The 24,967-nt window shown below is 43.2% G+C and overlaps 1 protein-coding gene and 1 long non-coding RNA gene across 2 annotated transcripts; one reads left to right on the plus strand and one right to left on the minus strand.

Moving 5' to 3' along the window:
• The first annotated feature begins 2,607 nt into the window (after positions 1 to 2,607).
• LOC117524099 lies at positions 2,608 to 10,957 on the plus strand. The gene is made up of 3 exons (XR_004564710.1): positions 2,608 to 2,655; positions 4,764 to 4,766; positions 10,947 to 10,957. It is a non-coding gene; the product is annotated as an uncharacterized LOC117524099 (long non-coding RNA).
• A 204-nt stretch (positions 10,958 to 11,161) lies between these two features.
• On the minus strand, positions 11,162 to 14,785 carry LOC117524281 (olfactory receptor 49-like). Its single transcript, XM_034186051.1, has 2 exons — positions 13,840 to 14,785; positions 11,162 to 11,340 (listed from the first exon to the last, which is right to left on the minus strand). Exons 1-2 carry the CDS (start codon positions 14,783 to 14,785, stop codon positions 11,162 to 11,164), a joined length of 1,125 nt encoding a protein of 374 aa, XP_034041942.1.
• Between the last annotated feature and the right edge of the window lie 10,182 nt (positions 14,786 to 24,967).

Genomic DNA, 24,967 nt, shown 5'->3' on the forward strand with positions numbered 1-24,967 from the left:
ATAAGATGGGACCTGATTATTCAAAACCTTATAAGTAAGAAGAAGAATTTTAAATTCTATTCTAGAATTAACAGGAAGCCAATGAAGAGAGGCCAACACGGGTGAGATATGCTCTCTCCTGCTAGTCCCCGTCAGTACTCTAGCTGCAGCATTCTGAAACAACTGAAGGCTTTTTAGGGAACTTTTAGGACAACCTGATAATAATGAATTACAATAGTCCAGCCTAGAGGAAATAAGTGCATGAATTAGTTTTTCAGCATCACTCTGAGACAAGACCTTTCTGATTTTAGAGATATTGCGTAAATGCAAAAAGGCAGTCCTACATATTTGTTTAATATGCGCTTTGAATGACATATCCTGATCAAAAATGACTCCAAGATTTGTCACAGTATTACTAGAGATCAGGGAAATGCCATCCAGAGTAACGATCTGGTTAGACACCATGCTTCTAAGATTTGTGGGGCCAAGTACAATAACTTCAGTTTTATCTGAGTTTAAAAGCAGGAAATTAGAGGTCATCCATGTCTTTATGTCTGTAAGACAATCCTGCAGTTTAGCTAATTGGTGTGTATCCTCTGGCTTCATGGATAGATAAAGCTGGGTATCATCTGCGTAACAATGAAAATTTAAGCAATACCGTCTAATAATACTGCCTAAGGGAAGCATGTATAAAGTGAATAAAATTGGTCCTAGCACAGAACCTTGTGGAACTCCATAATTAACTTTAGTCTGTGAAGAAGATTCCCCATTTACATGAACAAACTGTAATCTATTAGACAAATATGATTCAAACCACCGCAGCGCAGTGCCTTTAATACCTATGACATACTTCAGATTTATATTTTAATACATAAGGATTTTTTTATCCAGACATGTATGGGTTCGTTAGACCTTTTAATTAGCATGAATACAACTTACAAGCATCATTTATAAAAATCCATTGAGAATTATGATGACAGGAAAAAAAAATCACAGTAAATGAACAGAATGGAATATTTTCCACAAATTTCCACACTTTACATAAAACATTTTTTTCTACCTAGACATGTATGGGTTCATTAGAAAGAGCAATGAAAGGGCTTTAAAACAAGCCTACTTTTATTAAAATCTGTTAACAAATAGCGACAATAGAGCGAGAAAAGCAGCACAGTTTGTCGTAATTTCCCCAAATTTCTGCATTTTACATAAAAGGTTTTTTTTTTTAACCCACACATGCACAGGTGCATTGGAAAGAGCTTTCAAAGGGCTTTGAAACAAGCCTACATTTATTAAAATCCATTAAGAAATAGTGACGCTAGTGCAAAAAAAGCGGTCAGTTTATTATTGATGAGCTGCACATTTCCACCCTTAGTAATGGCGCCTTCCTGTCCTGAGTGACGCTAATAGATAGAGGCGCGCATGTCCATTCCAGTTTATATTTCCATGGGCCGGTCAGCCCTGCCAGTGAGGTGTCCCTTATTTATTTTTCAGAGAGTTGGCAACCCTAGTCATAACATCCAATTGGTTAGCGGCTCTGTGCAGTGTCATAACAACCGATCGGTTAGCAGCTCCATGCGGTGTCATAACACCCGATTGGTTAGCTGCTCGTGCGGTGTCATAACATCTGATCGGTTAGCTGCTCCGTGCGGTGTCATAACATCCGATCGGTTAGCAGCTCCATGCGGTGTCATAACACCCGATCGGTTAGCTGCTCCATGCGGTGTCGTAACACCCGATCGGTTAGCTGCTCCGTGCGGTGTCATAACACCCGATCGGTTAGCAGCTCCATGCAGTGTCATAACACCCGATCGGTTAGCTGCTCCATGCGGTGTCATAACACCCGATCGGTTAGCAGCTCCGTGCGGTGTCATAACACCCGATCGGTTAGCTGCTCCGTGCGGTGTCATAACACCCGATCGGTTAGCTGCTCCTGCGGTGTCATAACACCCGATCGGTTAGCTGCTCCGTGCAGTGTCATAACACCCGATCGGTTAGCTGCTCGTGCGGTGTCATAACACCTGATCGGTTAGCTGCTCCTGCGGTGTCATAACACCCGATCGGTTAGCTGCTCCGTGCGGTGTCATAACACCCGATCGGTTAGCTGCTCCTGCGGTGTCATAACACCCGATCGGTTAGCTGCTCCGTGTGGTGTCATAACATCCGATCGGTTAGCTGCTCCGTGCGGTGTCATAACACCCGATTGGTTAGCGGCTCCGTGCAGTGTCATAACAATGAAGCTGAATGATGGTTAAATGATGTCTCTGAAAGTCAACGTAAGTCCAGATTTGTTTGTGCCGTGGGACCTGGGCTTTAGATTGATATTCACACCACAGCAGCACTCCTTCTCATTCCTTGTGGGTTAACAACAACAATGACAACAAAATTACTTTCGCCTCCAGTGGCCATTTCCCTCCATGGAAATGTGACAGCTGAGCAGGTGTTTCTAATGATGCCAAACACAGGAGCTAGAGGCTCACTAACCAGAAGTCTCAATTGCAAGATGGCGGCGGATCTTGAAAATTGTCCATTATTTTTTTCTTTATTGGACCATGTCCACGACACAGCACAGACAACCAAAGGAACCATAACTTTAATGAACGATTTTAACTTCCAGCCATGTGTACTTCTACTTGCATGGCTTAATCTTTGAGACAAGCATGTGCTACTGGCACGATTGTTCTGTGAAGTACTTTGTCAGTGTTAAAGCACTATATTAACAAAATAATAATTATCCATTTTCTATGCCTGCTTTCTCCAGTTAAGGGTAACGGAGTGCTGAAGCCTATTCCAGCAGCCATAGGGCGTAAGGCAGAGTATATCCCGGACAGGCTGCCAATCCATTGCAGGGACACATATACGAGGTCTGTTAGAAAAGTATCCGAACTTTTTATTTTTTTCAAAAACCATATGGATTTGAATCATGTGTGATTGCATCAGCCAAGCTTGAACCTTTGTGCACATGCGTGAGTTTTTTCACGCCTGTCGGTTGCGTCATTCGCCTGTGAGCAGGCTTTGTGTGAGCACTGGTCCACCCCTCTCGTCATTTTTTTATTGCATATAAATGTCTGAACGATTTGGAGCTTTGCTGCATCAATTTTTTTCCAGAAACTGTGAGAAACCTCCAGGTGGACACCGTTCGGAAAATTAATATGGCTTTCAGGGATGATTTTATGGGGATTACACAGATTAAGGAGTGATCCAGACAATTTAAAGACTGCCCACAACTGCTGAGAGCGCGCCGCGCTCCGAGCGCCGATCGACAGGCTCAAACCCCACTGAAACAACCAGATCATTTCCAACGTGAAGGCTTTGTTGATCCGGGACGTCGTCCGACTTTCACAAAAAGGCAGAAGGCGGGAATATCAGCACTTTTTTGGCATATTCCACTGTTACAGGAGTTTTTTTCATGGAAAGAAAAGCGGAGGGACGCGCCACGGAGCCGTTCATTACGCGGCACAAAACCACCTCCATGTTGGTCTCACAGGACGGCTTTCAGGTGGATTTCAGACGGCTGTCGGTTGCTTTTCAGTCGTGTGATTATCCGAGAAATTGAGCATGAGCTGGACATGCCCCAACATGTCCTGTGAGGCTTCATCACGGTGTTGCTTTGCGCCATGCAGCTTTATTCGCAATAAAAAAATGACGAGAGGGTGGACCACTGCTCACACAAAGCCTGCTCACAAGCGAATGATGCAACCGACAGGCGTGAAAAAACTCACGCATGCGCACGAAGGTTCAAGCTTGGCTGATGCAATCACACGTGATTCAAATCCATATGGTTTTTGAAAAAAATAAAAAGGTCGGATATTTTTCTAACAGACCTCGTATAGTGCATCCAGAATGTATTCACAGCGCTTCACTTTTGGAATTCCTTTTTGTCACCTCAATGTACTACACACAACACGCCATAATGACAATGTGATTTATTTATTTTATTTTTTTTTGCAATTTTATTAAAAATAAGAAACTAAGAAATCACATGTACATAAGCATTCACAGTCTTTGCCATGAAGATCAAAATGAGATGAGATATACTTTATTGATCTCACAGTGGAGAAATTATGTTTACACTACAATTACCTCAGACAGCAATTACGCCACAATTATTACTTGTTTACCATAATAATGGCACCCATCAGAATTAAAGACAACACATACACATTTGACATTATTTATGTGCACTAAATTTGAAGAAGTCCGTTATCCGAATTGATGCAAGTGGGTGAAAGTCTCACAGCAACCCTGGGTCGCGCCACCATCAGCTTGGGGGGGACCTGCCACAGCGAAAAACCACACCACCCCTGCAGAAGGGAAGGGATGACGTGAGCAGAAGCCGGAGTGGAGGGTATGTGATGGGGGGTAGGAGGGGGGGTGGGGAGAGGGAGTGGAGCATGCTTCAGTCCCGTGAAACAGTTTATTGTCTTTGTGAGTTGAGATAAGAAACAGCCAAATGTTCACCAAGGCCAAAGACATTCCTCTGGAAGAAAACAGCAGGGCAATTTGTCCTTCAGGCTGATAAGCCTGCCGTGTTGTGGTTTGAGCAGTGAAAAACACTTTTTACAGCTTCATTTGAACAACCAAATCCAAATGATGAATTAAGAATATTCCTGATTATGAATTAAGAATTAAACTGTGCTCAGGTTCAGCCAGGCTAATTCTCAAACTCAGAATTAGCTTGAGAATGATCAAATATATGAAGCAAATTTATTTGCAAAGATTTACCAGGCTAAGATATATTACACTAACGTTACAAAAAGGTTTCGGTGCTGCACAGCATTAAATAGCAAGTAAATGCCTTTAGCTGCTTCCTTGTTTTTTTCCTTCCCACTGTCGCCAAGTGCTTGCTCACAGGGAGTCGTTTTGACTGTTGGGGTTTTTCTGTAATTATTGTATGGCCTTGCCCTACAATACAATATAAAGCGCCTTGGGGCAGCTGTTTGTTGTGATTTGGCGCTATATAAATAAAGTTGATTTGATTTGATTTGTTTGCACTCAGTGTCTCAGCAGCAGATCTGAGGTGAATCTGCATGTTGAATTTCCACACTTTACACCAGATGCCCTTACTCATGCAACTCCACATTACATGGAGAAATGGGATTTGAACCACGAACCTTTTGAACTGAGACCAAGTGCATCCATCACATTGCCACCACCCTGTCTAGCTGTGCAGTATTAAATATGGTGTCATTATATAGCCTAGATTCTCTCTCAGAACCCCCAGTTCTCACTGACTTCCAGCATCCCTGATCTGAACCCTTCAAATGATGAAAAACTATCATTCATAATTTTTTATTCATAACTCATATAGATGTTAACTCAGCCACATGGGGTGTGCAGCCAGTACATTCTGAGTGCTGGTCCCAAGCTCGGATAAATGAGGAGGGTTGCGTCAGGAAGGGCATCCGGCGTAAAACAAGCCAACCGAACTATGCAGACTCAGAATCGAATTCCCATACCGGATCGGTCGCGGCCCGGGTTAACAACGTCCGCCACCTGTGCTATTGCCCAACAGGGTGCCGGTGGAAATTGGGCTACTGCTGGGCGAAGACGACGAAGAAGAGGAGGAAAACGTTGCCACAAACAGCGGGAGAAGAAGAAAACTAGAAGGGTGGAAATGAGAGTGGGGACTTTGAATGTTGGTAGTATGACTGGTAAAGGGAGAGAGCTGGCTGATATGATGGAGAGGAGAAAGGTGGACATATTGGGCCTCATGTATCAATGTTGTGCACTTGTGGCGTAAATTTACGGCGTAAACTTGAAATACACCAAAGTCGCCGTGACATGTATCAAGCAGTGTGCACCTGCCCATTTCTGGCGTACGCCTGACGTGATCTTGATAAATGTGGCGGGTGGAAACGATCGTAATTATAATAAACACGCCCATAAATATTCAGACTCCGCTTCAGACACACCCTCATTTTACGACATAGAAGCCGGAAAGACGGCAATGAAAAAGAACGCCACCAATCATGACGCGTGCCAATAGAGCGTCAAAAGCGGCCGTCGTATCAATTGTTTTGTAGTATATAATCAATAAAGTGTTACAGTGGTCCCTCATTAATCGCTGGAGTTACATTCTAAAAAATAGCCCGAAATATGCGAAACCGCGACGTAGTCAGCGTTATTTTTTACAATTATTATAGACGTTTCAAAGCTGTAAAACCCCTCACTACACAGTTTATACACTTTCTCAATCAGGCATGAACATTTTCTCACTTTTCTCTCATGTGTAAACACTCTCACTCTCACAGTTCAAACCTTAGTAGGAAAATAATACCAAACTGTTTTCAGGCCCAAACATTTGTTTGAGAAATAAAAATAGAACGTTTTCCTATAAATAATTATGATGGCATTTAGAACTAACAAATTAATTTTAATGATCAACGTACGAGGTCAGACACATAAGAAATTATTAATAGTGACTGACCAGTATTTCACAGATCGCTCCTCTGCGTCCTGGCGCTGCGCATTTTCCCACTCACATCTCGCTGCAGCAGGTGTGTGTCCGTGTGACAAAGTTGTTGGCGCTCTTTTCTCTTCTGGGCAACAAGATTCACTGTAAAAAAAAAAAGGCATGCAAAATTGGACTAAATAGTCCGCGAGACTCTGAGGCCATGACAGGTGAATGGCGTTATAGCGAGGGACCACTGTATTCTCTTTTCACGTCAATAATTCTTGACGTGGATATTTGTTCGCTCAATTAATAAGACACGCCTAATCTGTCAGATTTCTTTATTTTTTTAAATGTATTTCTGTATTTATTTTATTGTGACAACCGACTGGAGATGACAAAACCTGGCTGCAGTACGGGCGAATTAAGGGAATGACGAAACTACAGTTGTTATTATCAATTTCATTGTCTAAAACGATCACACCACATGAAGTTAAGCTCAGCGCTGCTCTGGCTCCAGGCTCGAAGTCTGGAGAAAAAGGTGAGCAGCGCTTTCCTTCCTGTCAGCGCTGTGGCCACGGATTGTGCTCCATAACAATCCCGCAACAGCGGGATTTGTATTGATTATTATGTAGTATAATCAGGAAAGTGTTATTTATGTAACATATGCATTGATTTGTATAATGGCACTGTTTATCATGTTGATCATCTTCATTTTTATGTGGATTCCAGTGCTGGTTCATTTTGGTGTATAATTTACGTCACCTCTCGACCTGGTGTATATTTTCAGCGCAGCGTACGCCAACGACCACAGTGATAAATGCCAAGTAGCGCAGCCATTTTGGCGTACACCCCATATACGCTCAAATATCGCCGTACACAACGTTGATACATGAGGCCCATTGTGTGTGCAAGAGACCAAGTGGAAGGGAAGTAAGAGCAGGAGCATCGGCGGTGGGTACAAGTTGTTGTACCATGGTGAGGACAGGATGAGAAATGGTGTTGGGGTCATTTTAAAGGAAGAGTATGTTAAAAGTGTGTTGGAGGTTAAGCGAGTGTCTGACAGGGTGATGAGTGTGAAGTTGGAAATTGAAGGGGTGATGATGAATATCATCAGTGCATATGCCCCACAGGTTGGTTGTGAGATGAAGGAGAAAGAAGATTTCTGGAGTGTGTTAGATGAGGTGGTGGAGAGTGTGCCCAAGCATGAAAGAGTGGTGATAGGAGCAGACTTCAATGGGCATGTTGGTGAAGGGAACAGAGGTGATGAGGAAGTAATGGCTAGATATGGTATCAAGGATAGGAATGGAGAAGGACAGATGGTAGTTGATTTTGCAAAAAGGATGGAAATGGCTGTGGTGAATACCTACTTTAAGAAAAGGGAGGAGCACAGGGTAACATATAAGAGTGGAGGAAGGTGCACACAGGTGGACTACATTCTTTATAGGAGATGCAAGCTAAAAGAAATCACAGACTGTAAGGTGGTAGCAGGAGAGAGTGTCACTAGACAGCACAGGATGGTTGTTTGTAGGATGACTTTAGAGGTAAAGAAGAAGAAGAGAGTGAGAGCTCAACAAAGGATCAGATGGTGGAAGCTGAAGGAGGAAGACTGTTGTGTGAAATTTAGCGAGCAGGTGAGAGAAGCACTGGTTGGAGGGGAAGCAATTTTGGACAACTGGAAAAGTACTGCAGATGTGGTGAGGGAGACAGCTAGGACAGTACTGGGTATGACATCTGGACAATGGAAGGAAGACAAGGAGACTTGGTGGTGGAATGAAGAGGTCCAGGAAAGCATAAGGAGAAAGAGGTTGGCGAAGAAGTTTTGGGATAGTCGGAGAGATGAAGAAAGTAGACAGGAGTACAAGGAGATGTGGCGTAAGGTGAAAAGAGAAGTGGCAAAAGCAAAGGAAAAGGCATATTGCGAGCTGTACAAGAAGTTGAATAGTAAAGAAGGAGAAAAGGACTTGTACCGATTGGCCAGACAAAGGGACAGAGCTGGAAAGGATGTGCAGCAGGTTAGGGTGGTAAAAGATGCACATGGTAATGTGCTGACAAGTGAGGAGTGTGTGCTGAGAAGGAGGAGGGAATATTTTGAAGAGTTGATGAATAAAGAAAATGAGCGAGAGAAAAGGCTGGATGATGTGGTGAGAGTAAATCAGGAAGTACAAGAGATTAGCAAGGAAGAAGTGAGGGCTGCTATGAAGAGGATGAAGAGTGGAAAGGCAGTCGGTCCAGATGACATTCCAGTGGAGGCATGGAAATGTCTAGGAGAGATGGCAGTAGAGTTTCTAACCAGATTGTTTAATAAAATCTTGGAAAGTGAGAGCATGCCTGAGGAGTGGAGACGAAGTGTGCTGGTTCCTATTTTCAAGAACAAGGGTGATGTGCAGAGCTGCAGTAACTACAGAGGCATAAAGCTGATCAGCCACAGCATGAAGTTATGGGAAAGAGTAGTAGAAGCTAGGCTTAGAAAACAGGTGAAGATCTGTGAGCAGCAATATGGTTTCATGCCGAGAAAGAGCACTACAGATGCAATGTTTGCTCTGAGAATACTGTTGGAAAAGTACAGAGAAGGACAGAAAGAGTTACATTGTGTGTTTGTGGACTTAGAAAAAGCTTATGATAGGGTGCCAAGAGAAGAGTTGTGGTATTGTATGAGGAAGTCTGGAGTGGCAGAGAAGTATGTTAGGGTAGTGCAGGACATGTACAAGAATAGTGTGACAGCGGTGAGATGCGCAGTCGGAATGACAGACTCATTCAAGGTGGAGGTGGGATTACACCAAGGATCAGCTCTGAGTCCTTTCTTGTTTGCAGTGGTGATGGACAGGTTGATGGATGAGATCAGACAGGAGTCCCCATGGACTATGATGTTTGCAGATGACATTGTGATCTGTAGTGAGAGTAGAGAGCAAGTTGAGTCTAGTCTGGAGAAGTGGAGATATGCTTTGGAGAGAAGGGGAATGAAAGTCAGTAGAAGCAAGACTGAGTACATGTGTGTGAATGAGAGGGAGCCCAGTGGAATAGTGCAGTTACAAGGAGTAGCAGTGGGTGAAAGTAGATGAGTTTAAATATTTGGGTCAACTGTTCAAAGTAATGGAGAGTGTGGTAGAGAGGTGAAGAAGAGAGTGGAGGCAGGGTGTGAGTGGGTGGAGAGAAAGTGGCAGGAGTGATTTGTGACCGAAGAATATCAGCAAGGGTGAAGGGGAAAGTTTACAAAACAGTAGTGAGACCCGCTATGTTGTATGGTTTAGAGACGGTGGCACTAACAACAAAGACAGGAGGCAGAGCTGGAGGTGGCAGAACTGAAGATGTTGAGATTCTCTTGGGAGTGACAAGAATGGACAAGATTAGGAATGAACATATCAGAGGGAAAGCTCAGGTGGAAGTTTGGAGACAAAGTCAGAGAGGCGAGATTGAGATGTTTGGACAGTGTGCAGAGGAGGGACCCAGGGTATATAGGGAGAAGGATGCTGAGGATGGAGACACCAGGCAGGAGGAGAAGAGGGAGACCAAAGAGGAGGTTCATGGATGTGCTGAGAGAGGACATGCAGGTGGTTGGTGTGACAGAGGAAGATACAGAGGACAGGGTGAGATGGAAACGATTTATCTGCTGTGGCGACCCCGGGAACAGCTGAAAGACAAAGAAGAAGAAGAACTCATATAGATGTTACATTTTGCCAAATACAAAAAAGAAGGCTACAAAAATTAAGCAATTGTTATGTGTCGGACGCAGCCCGGAGAACCGACCAGCGTTTGAAGGACCCAGTATAAAATAAGCAGAGCACGGTACAAAGGATAACAGAGTTTAATAAACATAACAGTGATGTGATAAATATAAAAGTGCGCGGTCTGGCGTGGTGGATTGCGGTGCGCTCCCAGCAGCGCTAACGGTCCGGAGCCAGAACCAGTTCGGACCCCAGGACCCCGCCGACACCCCCCAGGTGGCCGCGACAAACCGAGTCTGTGAATGAAGAAATCATCTTGTGAGTCCACACTCAACACACAGAGAGAACGCTCACAGGTGTACAAACAGCAAACACTTCCTGGCTTAATTACTAATCAGCTTCCCACCCTGCAGGCATGGAACATCCTGTTCACAAACTCACTGCAGTGGAAGCTAATTAAAACGACCAACATAACAGCTCAATACAATAAGGTGTGAGGGACACCACATTTACTGACTGTATAAATGTTAGTCACAAAATCTAACGTACCTCAGGAAGTGTGCTGACGAGCGTGAGACCTCACCCCCTCCTCTTTCACAGACCATGCATCAAACCTGGACGTTCTCTGCATCCACTGATGATGAGATGGCTCTTGAGACGACGATCTCACCCGTCTGGTCACAAGGTCGAGTCTCTGGCAAATACACACTGTGTACTCCAGTCTTAAATGCCACCATGTTCCAATCCATGTAGATGCACCACAGCTGTGAGTCCTGACGAGCCGCAGGTGATCAGCCTCAGGTGATCAGGGTGAGGTCCTGATAAACTCAGCTACACAGCCACTCAGTCCCAAATGCGCATCACCTGGGAGGAAAACCAAAAGACAGAAACAGAAGACACACAAAAGCCAGCCAGGCACGCCAGCCACAACAGAAATAATCAATTTCTGTTCATGTGGTGACTGTGTCCACATGCATAAGTGCAAGCCTGCTTGGGTACAGCGTGCGTTTGCGTGTTTGTGTGTGTGTATATGTGTAGGCTGGCGATGACATGAACAGTTTCTGTGCTGTGTGATGCATCTACTGGCGAGGATGTTGTGCCTTGTCATTCCTTTTTCTCTTCTGTGTTATTCATCCACATTTTTCTCAGACTTCCGCTCCCCAGCTGGCTCAGTCCCTTGTTCTTCCCACATCTTCCAGTCAATGGTGCCGCTCTTGAGGTTGTACTTCAGGAGGTCCTTGTAGCATTTCTTCTGCCCTCCTTTGGACCATTTTAGTTGACTCAGCTGGGAGTAGAAGATCTGCTCTGGAAGTCAGCTGTCACCCATCAATTCAGTTCAGTTCCGTTTATTTTTATGTTGCCAGATCACAACTCACTTGTCCAGCCCTATAGCGGGATGCACAGCTCCCTGCGTGAGCCATGTATCATCTGAACGGTCCACAGCTCTGAGAAATGTAATATCAGGTGATTGATCCACAGCTCTATCAGGTGGAGTAACAGCTGTTTGAGCCACAGCAATGAGGGATGGAATAACATGATTCATCCACAGCACCATCAGGTGGAATAATGTTCGATTGGTCAGCAGCTCCGTGAGGTGGGAAAACAGCTGATCGCTGCACTGTGCTGTGAGGTGAGATAACATCCGATCAATGAGAGTGAGAGAGAGGAAGAGAGACAGTAAGCGACTGACAGGGGGAGAGAGAGAGAGGGAGTTGTGTGCGACCATCCGTGCATGCGCTCTAAGATCTGGGGTCGCTGCTTTCTGGCTATCGAAGGAAATCCTATTTATGAGCTGAAATGTGTTCCAGGACCATCTGATTTTGGAATCAGTGACCTGCATGATGGACTGATGCCTATTACTGGCATTTGCCGTGGTTATTACACATGGGCACGTGTGTGATCTGATGACCGCACTGCTCTGATCGCTCAGTTTACATGCACTTCAGTGATGCCTTTATATCAGATGTACCTGGTTTATCATGATTTCACTTCATTGGTTGGATGTCTTCACAGCAGTGGACAGCGCATGGTCCCTCCTCCCCTCCCTTTTCTTGCCTTCCACCCAAACCTTGGGTGGCACTTGAACCGCACCCATACGGCAGTTATTCATACTGCAATCTGACAGCAGTCTAAGTATTCATACTGTGTTCAGATCACATTTGGGCTGCATTCATGGCATGCACACAGACTGTGCACGATCAGTAGAGTAGGATCTGCCTACATTCTAAGTAGTCGAACGGCATTCATAATGGCTGTCCGAATGTCTGTCCCTTCCATCTGTGCCTCGAAGTTTGGCTTTTTTTTCACATTCTGGCTGATTCAGTTTGATTCCTGCTCATTCATGCTAAGTGTGATGAGGCCCGTAATGTGTATTAGTCGTTAAGAACTACAAACAGTATAGTACTGTATGGTAACGCTGTCTGAAGGAGGCAGTTCTCAAAAACTGACTGTGCAAGAAGGAAACAAGTGACGAAACGCTCCCAGACAAACCAGAAGAAGTTATCGACTTCTGTGGGTGTGATTGGAGAAACTGTGCACACTGCAAGTTTTGCATTTTGCATCACCAGTTATACAGCTTATTGATGAAGGGGCTTAGAGCAGGATTTTCTTCAAAAGAAGACTTGAAAGTTTAGAAAAACAAAAAACAACAAAAAAAAATCCTTATCTGCTCCACTCCACTATGAAGCTAGAGTGATGATGGAAAATTCTAAACTTGGACTGTACACAATTACTCCAGTCACAGCCACAGAAGCCTATAACTTCTTCTGGGTTGACTAGGTGTCTTTGTGGCTTTCCTCACTCATCTCCTACTTATACAGTCACTCAGTTTTTGAGAACTGTCTACTCCACACAGATTGACCATAGCGTATTATACTAATTATATTTCTTCAAAAGTTATGGAAATAACGTCATTGGACAACATGTCATAACTCAGAAATCAGGCTTTTTATCACACTGTCAAGATTGTGAATGGACTTGAAATATTCACATGCAAACCCAGTATGTCCATTAATTTAAATGAAAAAAAAAAAATGCAGTTTAAAATGGGGATGAAAAAGGAAAACACATTAGAAAATGCTGAGCTTTCCATAAATCAAATGAAAATGGTATTTTCAAATTTCTTTGGACAGTGCACAGTGATAGTTACCTCAGCAGACAGGTGCATGTTGGTCTCAGCTAACAAAAATTGTGGTTTTATACAGATTGGGTTTTGCATCTGAACCCTTTATTTCTATCCAATCTTTGCACAAAATAGCAGCTGCAGTCTATCTTACCCAATTATCAGACATATAACAAGCAAAATATAAGTACATAAATATAAAGAAATCATTTCAAATGTAGTTTAGTATAAATCAGAGGCCTCAAACTGATTCCCGAATGGGCCAAGAGGGTGCAGGTTTTCTTTGCAACCACCTACTCCACCAAGTGATTTCACTGATTAACTGATTCCATCTCCTCAAAGTGATGTTAATCAATGAAATCACCTGCTGGAGTGGGTGGTTGCAAAGAAAACCTGCACCCTCTTGGCCTTTTTGGGAATTAGTTGAGACCTCTTGTATAAATCAATGGAAAACTGCAAGCAATATAAAACCTGAAAATATAGTAAAAGTGCTTTTCAAGACTCCATGGATCATAATTATGGAATAATTCAGTTAGTGGATTGGGTCGAGTATTAAACAAGAAGTCAAAGGTCAAATATGAAATGTATTCATCTATTGTGAGATCTTAATCACATTCAGCATCTTTTCAAAAAAGTTGTAAAGGTTTTTTTCTCCAAACCTTTGTTTTCTCTTTAAAACTCACCATTGTTGAGAAATTTCTCTTTTTGCATTTTCTTTCCAACATAGAAATAATTCACAAATTTGTTACGTATTTTGGTGAGTTTGAGTCCATATATGAGTGGGTAAACTACTGGTGGAACAAACAGCAATTCCACTGCCATTAAGTTAGAGAGATCTTGAGACAAATCACTCGAACCAAACCTCATGTAAAATAAATCTAAAAGCAAAGAAAACATAAAAATGAAGAGACAGATTAAATGTGGCAAACATGTCTGCAGAAACCTCCTCTGGCTGTTTTTGGATGATAAACATGTTCTTATCAGGTAAACATAAGACCACAAAATAAACCCGACATGACCAAAATAAAACAGGATATTAAAATATGCCACAAAGGTATTTGCTTTAGGTGGTGAGCAAGCAAGAGAAACAATCATCCAGTTAACACAGTATATTCTATTTATGTGAGAACCACACAACTGTGATCCCAATAACATCACAGTGCCCATAAACTTGCAATAAATTGGTATCAGCCAGGAGAAAAACACAAAGACAGAGACTCTCTGTTTTGTCATGAAGGAATGGTACTGCAGAGGTCGACATATAGCCACATATCTGTCGTACGCCATCAGGGTGAGGATGGAAAAGTCAGCCATTATTGCTGAATGTATTACAAAACTTTGTAACATACATCCAGCATATGAAATTACATGAGAAGACAAAAGGTCCAAAAGGAATTTGGGATAAAATCCAACAGTACCATACAGTGTATTAATGCAAAAATTACACAAGATGATATACATGGGCTCATGGAGGTTTTTATCCATAATGATGGCAATAATAATACTGCCATTTAACAACACAATCAATAAATACCACAACAAAGAAAACGAGAAGAGGACAATTTTCTTATCAAATGTGAAATTTAACCCTGAAAGTGTGAAAATTGTTATGACTGAAACATTCCACATCAGCTTGAAGTTTCTTGTCACAATAACCTGTAAAGTAAAACAACTTTCAAAACCTAAAATTAAACATAAATCGTGGGGGCCAAATGGAACAATTCATACAACCTGTAAAGTGTCACAGAGAAGTGAACAGTCTGTGTTGTGCATCAGTGTGTGGCAAAGTGGTGTCTGATCCTCCATCGCAATCCTCTTCTTGACAAGAGCGCTTTGGGACTGAAATACACCAATCACAGGGAACTTGTGATGTAATCAGAGGATGAACTGTTTTTTTTTTTTTTTTTTGTATTTGCCAACTGTACAGGGAGGAGAATGTTCAGTGGGTCTACGTATTCTGAGCTTTCTGGATTTCTGGGCCATTTCTGAGATTAGTGTGAATCCATTGAGAAAAATTGGGGTGAGGTGCAGCGGGGCCAGCCGGTGCTTGTTAAATCTTTCCTCATATGCACAAAACTGTATTGCTGAACTGCAAGCTGAAACGTGGGATGTCATTGCTTACTTTTCTACAACAACAAACTTTCAGCCAATCAGAATCTCTGTACTGAAAGTACCCGGATGTGGACATTTTGATTTTCTGCAAGTTTTGGTCTGTTGAGCTGCGTCTGCAACATGGCCAAAATTACTGCTAGAGAGGACGAAGACCGCATTAAAGACACTGATAGTGGTGTAAAAAATAGGTTTAAGTGGACATGTTTGGACCGGGAGGTGGACGTTGACAGGACAAAGGCAAGGCTTGGTGAATTCGCCCCGCAGTTGAGCTCCCCGCTAAAGCCCTCTGCACGGTATGGTTGGATTTCATCAACAAAACATTGGAAGAAAACTGCAAGACGAAGAAACATGTCATCAAAGTTAGTATTAAATGGATTAATCTGCGTCCAGAAGAGTGCGGAAAAGGAGCAGAGTGAGCCCCAAAGCAGCCTGTAGCACTTGTACCGGTAAGGGGGAGTGTTGAGCTACTGACACCGGTCAGCAACTGAACATCCAGTGCTCAGGTGTGGTTTCCAATAAGGGCCCCTTCACACATAGTGCGAAGTTTGGACAAAGTGCAAACTTGGTGCACATGAAGCAGGAATCGTGTGTAAACCGTGTAATGTCGCCCCTGTCTCTAGCGCTTCGTACATCTAACTATCAAAATTCATGTGGATTGCCCCCCCCCCAGCTACCCCCACCCCCTCTCAGCCACCAATGCCTGGCATGGGGAGAACCCATCTGAGCTGGCACCTTATCTGCAGGTCTAAATCCTTGTTCCTGGGGACAGCATTATGAAGAGTTTACCCTGTATTTATTTTGAAGTTGATAAACATAACGCAGTATTGGCCATTAGGTACAGAAAAATCTCAATTGAGGGTACATATTGCCATAATGATTAAACCAGATTTAAGGACTATTTTTAAGTAGGGTGGCATATCTACTCATTCACACATGGTGTCAAATATCATGGGTGTAATATTGGTAGACGGATAACAAAGCACATGGAAGAAAGTTACTTTGTATTGAATTGTGTATTTATATTCTTACAATCAAATGTTCAGCATATGATTAGTTAGTAAATGACAGAATATTCACATTTGTTTTTGCTATAAACAGGTCTGAAAACACTAAAGTTTGTAGAGTTGTTCAAATCTTTTCAAGGAGAGTCAAACAGGATTGTAGCACCCACGTGCAGCATGTGCAGAGAAAGGATGCATTCATATCAAGGGGGATATTTGAATATGCCTTGGTTATACAACCAAGCTTGGCATGCACACCCACGTATGTGTGCTAGCCGCAGCCAGCAGCAGATAGCCTAGGAGTCTGGGCTCTGTTTATAGCAGTAGGCAGGCTACTGAGCTCCTGCATATATGCATAGGGCCAGCGGCCAGCTATAAAGCTGAGAGATTTGTGCTGGAGTACAACTGCCACTGAGGTACATATGGTTCAACTGTATGTATAGATTATTGTTAATATTGTTGTTTTAATATTATTTTTTTTTTGTTTGAAAATAGTACCAGGTTGTAGCCCATGTCATGGTGGTTCAAATATGTAACTTTGGGGAGGTCACCTTTTGTAGTTTTAGAGCCTATTCCGGACAGACAGAAAGACAAAGTAGCCATTTATGTATATAGATTGTTATTGACTATTACTGTCTATTATGTAGACTATTATTGTTGTTGCTACTATTAATATATGAATAAAAATAAATTTAAAAATTACAATTTGACTCTTTTAAGACAATGAACGCTGAGCCATTAATTATACAGAAAACAAATCAACACATGCTAACTTAACATTGAAAACACCATAGACACGCTAACGTGTTAGCATCGGTCCCGTGTTTAAGTTAATAAAAACATCTATCAACTGTTTCAGAAGACCATAACAGGTTGGTTTTAACATAAAAATATTAAATATTACTCACAGACATATGCCTCTTCAGGGTTTTAGCGGGAAAAAATTAGGATAAAGCGACAATGAAATCCATGAATCGTAGATTGAAGCACTGCTTCGATCTGCGAATCACTGCTTCAATTGGTTCAAGGTTCTAGACAGTTTATTTCCGGGGACGCGGCCTGCTGCTGACCCTGCACTCACTGTTTGTTTCACTGTTTGTTTGTCAGCATTTTTAAACTTGTTTTAACGTATATTTTTAGCAGTTCATTGGTTTAATGTGGATGTGACCTGTCAGAACTTCACTGCACTTTGCACTTTATCGTCACAATGAAAATCGTTCTGCTGTGGATCATTTTCTGCCTATCAGCGTTTGCGCACGGGAGCTGCCTCACAAGCTGGCAAAACTTCCTTACCTATACCAGAGAACATCTTTTGTCACTTCGCTCACCTGGTGGGGTTCCTTCAGTCTGTCTACCTGCAGACTGTCAGGAAATCTGACAGCCTCTTAAATGTCTGGGGAAGAGGAAAAAGCGTGGCTGAAGGGGAGGCGTGAGGCACCGACTCTGGAGACGCCACAGCAGATTCCCGCTGCCTGTCATCACTCTGTCTAACGTCCGCCCGGTAAGCAACAAACTCGATGAACTTGTGCTAAGAGCCGAGCATGACAGTGAATTTAGACAGAGTAATCTTGTGTGTTGATGGAACATGGCTTAAAGATCATCACGATACACCAAGCCTGTCAGGCTACACCGCTGTCAGAGCGGACAGGACACGCGCACTGCGCACAAATTCATCGGAGGGGGTCTGTGTTTGTTGTGGTTAACAGCTGGGGCCACACAATACAGCATATGAGAGCAAGTATGCACACCAGACTATGAGCTACTGACTGTATCTTTTCAACCCTTTTATCTTCCGCGGGAGTTTAGACAGATCACTGTCATTCTCGTATATGTGCCCAGTCCAAATGATGATGCAGCAGGAGAGAGAATCACAGAGAACTATAATAATGCATTCACCCGCTCTGCTGACCAGCCCCGTTTTCGTTCTGGGGGACTTTAACTCCTGCAATCTGTCTGACCACTTGCCCACTCTACCGCAGTATGTAGACTGTCCCACATGTCTACATCGGACACTTGACCGTTGCTATGGCAACATCCCAGAGGCTTATAAAGTGATATGCAGACCACCTCTTGGAAAATCTGGCCACAATGTGATTCACCTTTTGCCTAAATACAAAGCTGTGGTCAAAAGAATTAAAACAGTTAATAAGCAGGTACAGGTGTGGTCCGAGGAAAGAAAAGAGCAACTCAGAGACTGTTTTGATGAAACAAACTGGGACATTTTCTTTGAATCCTGTCTGGATGGAGATGAACTCACTGACGCCATCACATCTTACATTAAGTTCTGTGAGGATAATGTGTCGGAGACTAAAACTGTGAAAATATTCCCAAATAACAAACCCTGGGTGTCCAAACAATTGAAAATCTGTCTTAGGGCCCTGTCCCACTGGCGTTTAGAAGGATTTGCGCATGGATTGCACACAAAATTGGCCCATATTCGCCAAACATCTGCAATATCCGTGTAACATGCCTGTATGAGTCGGCCGTCATCCGAACACACCCGTGATCATCCGCAGAGGCATGCATGTCCGCAGCCAGGATTTTTTTCAAAAATCGATGGCTAGCTTGTTGAAACGGTGGAAACTTTTAAATATCTTGGTACAGTTCTCGACAGTCACTTGAGCTTCTCTGAAAATACTGATTTTATCTTTAAGAAATGCTTACAGCGACTCAATCGAGTTGTCTTGGTGTTAATCCGTGTTAGAGCTTGTGTATTTTGCACATATTGAGAGTATATTAACATTTCATCTTTGTGTTTGGTTTGGTCACTTGAGTTGTAAATGTAAGGACAAATTAAATAGAAATGTAAAAATGGCGGGGAACATTGTAAGAAAACCCCAGAAGACTCTGGCCCACATTTACACTGACAGGATGAGGAGGAAAGCTCAGAGAGTCCTGGCAGACAGCTCTTGAAGTCTGGGAGGCGCTACAGAGCTCCGCAGGCCAAAGGTTCTTTTAAAAAATCTTTTATACCAAATGCTGTCGCCATAATGAACTCAAAAAAGTGACCACTCCACAAATAAAACTTGAACTGCTTTACTTCTGTTTTATTTAATTTTATTAGATCTTATTTTACCTTTTATTTACTTTACTAGGTCTTATTCTACTTCTTCCTTTACTTCTATGTATTTTATGTATTTTATCTTTGTTTTATTCGTGTGTTTGTTTGACTATGTTTGTATTTTAGTGTTGTCTTTTTGGGCTGGTAAGCCGAAGACAATTTTCCACATCGGTGGACAATAAAGAATTATTCTATTCTATTCTATTCTATTCTAACGCTCAAAGCAAAGCCGCGCTGCAGAAAAGTTGATTACAGACCCACTGCAGGTCTGAAATCAATGTAGAGAAATGATCGTTTTCCTGATAAACAAGTGCGCAACTGCAAAAAAGCCTACCGGACATGCCTCATGACAAATCGACCTGACTTCGTTGCAGTCACTAGTAATCAGTGGTGTCTTTGGCTGAAAACATGACTTTTTTCCTGTGTGTGTGTGTGTGTGTGTGTGTGTGTGTGTGTGTGTGTGTGTGTGTGTGTGTGTGTGTGTGTGTGTGTGTGTGTGTGTGTGTGTGTGTGTGTGTGTGTGTGTGTGTGTGTGTGTGTGTGTGTGAGGTGCTTAGACCACTTACTCTGCTATGGCCACAAAAGGTACACACCACTGTGTAGAAAGCATCAGAGGTGGGAGTAAGTCACGCTCAAGTCATCCTCAAGTCATACTGTTAGTAATTAAGTGAATTTTACAGAACATTAAGCGCTGTTTGTATTGATTGTATTTGTATTAAAACAATACTCCAATTCCTTTCACAGGTTTCCATTTTTTGTAACGAGTAACAGCATGGCGCATAGAAAATGTATCGGAGTAGAAGTATGCAATTAAAGTCGGAAATGTAGTGAAGTAAAAGTGAAAGTAAGCTGAATTTAAAAAACTCAAGTAAAGTATAAAGTCTCCCAAAATGTACTTAAGTACTGTCATGCAGTATTTTACTTCGTTACTATCAGGGCTTAATTTGAGGGGGAGCAAGCCTCTGACGTTGGCTCCGTCAGCTATTTATACTGGATCCGTGATCCACCACCTCTCTTGACTAACAAAATCTAAAAAAAAAAAAAAAAGATCATCGCAATTGCTCTCACTGCCAATCACACCCCCTGTATGCTGTGCGGAATTGTGCCAAATCTGGCAACAGGTCCAGAGGCTACTCTTGCTGTTTTGATCCGGATGTTGACCATAGCCGCAGAGCTCCGTGGCCACCGAGAGAGGATTGGATTCTTTGCGGGTCCCACATCCGTACCCCCGGAGGCAGTGAGTGAAGGGAGAGCCGTGCATTGTGTTCTGCGTGTGTCTGTTTATAATGTTCTCGCACAGAAGAAAAGAGAGTGTTTACACAAGAGAGGAAAAGTGAGAAAAAGTTAATGCCTGTTTGAGAAAAGTGTGTAGTGAGGGGTTTTACAGCCTTAAAACATCTATAATAAGTGTAAAAAATAGCGCTACTTCGCAGATTTCATTTATCGTGGGTTATGCCGCGTTCACACCGGGCGCCATCAGACGCTACAAATTCGCGGGGGTCACGTGGCGACGGACGCACCTCCTTCGCCCGGTCTGTCGCTCTGCTTGGGTGGACTTTCGCTGCGAAAATTCGCCCCAGTGTGTCATCAAATAGGAGGAGCTTCCATTCCGCTCGGTGTCAAGTTAACATGATGGACCTTGATCACACGGAGCGAGTTGTTGTGAAAAGCTCCCAATACAGAGAGTATCATTATTTGCTGCAGGAGCTGCGTCTGGATGACGGCCGCTTTCAGCGTTCCTTCCGCCTCTGCGGGACCCTGTTTGAGGACCAACTGTCCCGTTCACGCATGCACATGTAAACAATTAAAAAAAAAAAGAAACTCTGCTGCTTGCTGCACCTCGCTCTTTCCCAAAAAAACTCTGTCATAATTGTCTTTAGAAACCAGTCAGCATTTGCTTTATTATACATCTGTGTAGTTAATAAGTAAAATAATCTCCATGGATGATTCCCTCGCGTGCGCACGTAAAAAAGAAAAAGAAACTCCGCTCCTGCTGCTGTGGGGCTGCTGCTTGCTCCAAAAACTCTGTCATGATTGTGAAATAAAGGACAAAAGAGACATAAGTCCTGCTCACAGGCTGCTACCAGAGACAGGACATGTTCACATCTTCAGTCAAACTCCAGACATCTCCACGTCACTACATATTCAGTCCCTGATTGGTCATCGCGGCGCGACAAGACCAAAAAGTTCAGATTTTTCAATTGGGGAGGAGGCAACACGACGTGACGCGACGCAATATCGCACCACAAACGCGCAAAATGCTCAAATTGCTTCACTCGCGTCACTTCACTCGCGTCGCGCTGCGCGGTTTGGCGCCAAAATGCTTCCTTACATAGGGATTACATGGCAACCTGTGGCTGCAGTCGCTCGCGTCGTGCCCGGTTTGAATGCGGAGAACATAACTCCCGCGATAAACGAGGGACCACTGTACATCATTAAACAGGAATTTGTACTCTCTCCGGATTTGGTGTGACTAGTGTTATTAGGCCTACAATACATGCCCAGTTTATTTTCGGTGTGGCGCACAGCGTTGTTCGCAAGCTCCCCCCCCTGCCCTTCTTTTTTTTTTCTGCACCGGAGCCACCCATCCTCTGTGCTCCGGGACCTCCCACTTTACAAATTAAGCACTGGTTACTATACAACACTGCCCGAAAGACACCAGCGCGTGCATGAACTCTCGCACCGGGTTCGTGCATGCCTGCCCATCGGCGCGTTGTTTTCGTGTCGCAGTCATTTCGAACTGTTTTGCCATTTTCATCCAAATGCTGTCCAAACTTTGCACTATGTGTGAAGGGGCCATAACTCTTCATGCAATTAAATGTGTTTACAATCACTGAAATGTTTATGTGTGGCACAGTTATTTATACTGTGCACGTGCTGAAGTGAAATTATGCGCTGCAAAACCTCTGTATACGGATTTTTGTCAAAATTTGTTTCCACATTCTGTTTATTTCGTCATATAAAACCTCTAAAAAAAACTTGTATTTTGATATGAAACACGCTTTTTCTCAAAACGTGACCATGTGGTGAAAACAAAAACAAATGAACTCTTCTTCTTTTGTGGCATACAGTATCACGGCAGCCGGCATGCTAATTGTTGCACTGCTGCCACCTTTTTCATCAGTCCATTATAGCAGGACTAAATGCTCCGGATGAGTCAAGTTTCTTTGAGTATTTAAAAAGCCAACACTTCCCCCTCTTACTTAACCTTATGGCTAAAATCGTTCCTCCAGAAACTTCTTTCAAGCTTTACAATTGATTTCCTTCAGTTTTTACTCTTTAATAGATAAACTATTCAAAAATGTTTAGTGAATTTCATACACTGCGGTATAACAGGTGCACAGGATGTGTGCTTTTTAATGATAGCATGCTGTATGGGCCTCTGGGGTTTTGCTGGTGACTGACATGAGTAGTTGGAGTGTAAACTCTGAGGGTGTGATTTAGGAATTTATTATGGGACAATCATTTGTAAGCATACATTTTACATGTAATTATTAATAAAGTCACTGTTTTATACCACAAATATTGTTGTTTTGACAGGTTTTAATCTCATTAAATGATGTACACATACTTACATGAAGTTTCAGTATATTTCAGAGCTCATTGCAGGTTAAGGAAAGACACTTGAACACTTGGCAAGTTCAGTGATATCTGGCCAATGCTATAGCATGTATAATAAGTACATATGCTACAGCACTAGGCGGGTATCACTGAAAGAAGATCTACATAGACAGATTCTTTTATTACTGTCAGGTTTCCACATACCCCAACATACAAAAATATAAAATGGAAATTCATGAAATTAGGCCTCTCTAGTGGCCCCAAAATGCCTCTAAAATGCTCAAAACCTGTGGGTCCCCACCAGCGACGGCGGCCCCCAGGCCCCCACTGATTTTCACTTTTTTTTTTGTTCATTCTCATCATTCTCATGTGTATGTTATGATATGACTTGTTTGTTTTTCAGGGCCTTGGTTCCCAACCTGAAGTCCAAGACCCTCTAGGAAGTCACCAAAAATCACAAGGTGGTTGTGAGGTTTTGGTGCCCGTACTGTCATTAAAATCATAAAATCTTCAGTGCACACATTTATAATTTCTCACTGGATAATCAGGAGCAATGAAAAGATCTTTTTTAGATGACCCAAAGAAAAATGAAGGATTCTGATGTAAAATACAATATCTCCATTTTTTTTATGGAGAAGATGCAGCTTAAAATGGGGGGGGGGGGGGGTGTTAAAGAAATACACATTTAAAAATGGACATAAATCAATGAAAATGTGTAACGACAAAATAATGACAGCACAGAACATTATAAGAGCAATGAATGGACTATAAATGTAAGACAATCATGCTACTGGTAATGATTCTGTTCTCACTGTAAAAAAAAAAAAAAAGCCATGGACGTAAACAAGGAAGTGCTGTACTGACACGAATGAAGCAATGCACTCATATCATGAACACATCAACCAGCTCCAGGGTGTCCAGGTGTCCAGTGTGTGGCGCGACGCAGGACACCACATCATGTGGACTATCACTCACATGGTGGATGTGACACTTGGGTTGCCGGTGGTTCACATGATCAGACAGATATGTTCACATGGGGCAGCCTGGCTGATGGTGTCCAGTGTGCACTGAGACACAAGTGACTGCTTTGCAAAGGTGATATGTGTTTTTATTTATAACCATGTGAGGAGAGCCCGCTGATACATGCGCCTTGCAGTAGCATGTTGAGAGGTGATGTCCTGCATGGCACAATATGTGTTCCCCAATATGTGTAGCGATGATGCAACGGTCAGCTGGAGCAGTGCAAACAGCCGAGGAATGCATTCACTGGCCGTGGGCCATGATCAGCTCTCTCCCTGCTTGATTTCAAATGACATCCAACCCATGATTACATGTCAACCACGGTACCCTGACAAACGTATAATTGTTTTGGGAGTGTGCACGTGTGATCATGTCAATACATCACATCATCAACAAGCGACACGCCCACTGGTCGGGTGCAGCAATGTGCTCACATAAATGGGCTCACGGCTCCAGGCTGTGGGGCATTTGAGCTGCCCACACTTATCTTTCTGTGAGGCTGTCACTCGGACTGTCACATGATGGACTGTGTGGATGTTGCGATCGCATGTCACGTGATGTGCCTGTCCAGTCGGATGGCATGGCAGTGCTGTGACATGTAGCCAGGCTGGGTTTTTATTTTTATCTGTGTTGTGGTGGTGTGGGATTGCTGCTGTTCGGTGAATACACCTCCAGCGGGACATGATGGATATGCTATGGTGTTCCACTGTCAGCTGTTCCATCATGGACATGAAAGCCATTCAGCTGCATGAGCTGCACTGACAGTGATCACACTGCACTGCAGCCACCATTCGAGCCTTTGCAACTTCAGTCGCACCTTGACAATAGGCTTGTGGTGGGGGGGCACGCCACACACTCCCACCCATTTGTGTTGGGGGACGCACACTGCACACTCGCACATCATTTGTGTTGCGGAGAGGGGGCAGCAGACTCACGCACTTAGAAAATGCGGGGCCAATCACACAGCCAGCTCGAAAGTGGTTGCCTGCTTTCTACTTTCATGCTGGCAATGCAAATGGCCCCACCATTTCTAAGTGCCCTGCGAGTGGTATTGGA

The sequence above is a fragment of the Thalassophryne amazonica genome, chromosome 14, assembly GCF_902500255.1.
Source record: "Thalassophryne amazonica chromosome 14, fThaAma1.1, whole genome shotgun sequence".
Lineage (NCBI taxonomy): Eukaryota > Metazoa > Chordata > Actinopteri > Batrachoidiformes > Batrachoididae > Thalassophryne > Thalassophryne amazonica.

What these genes read in the sequence shown, in the direction of transcription:
- LOC117524281 (XM_034186051.1), bottom strand. Translation starts at nt 14,785, where the DNA reads ATGTGGAATGTTTCAGTCATAACAATTTTCACACTTTCAGGGTTAAAT. An exon ending in AGAGAAATTTCTCAACAATG is followed by an intron (nt 11,341 to 13,839) that starts GTGAGTTTTAAA and finishes GCTGACTTCCAG; the next exon opens with AGCAGATCTTCTACTCCCAG.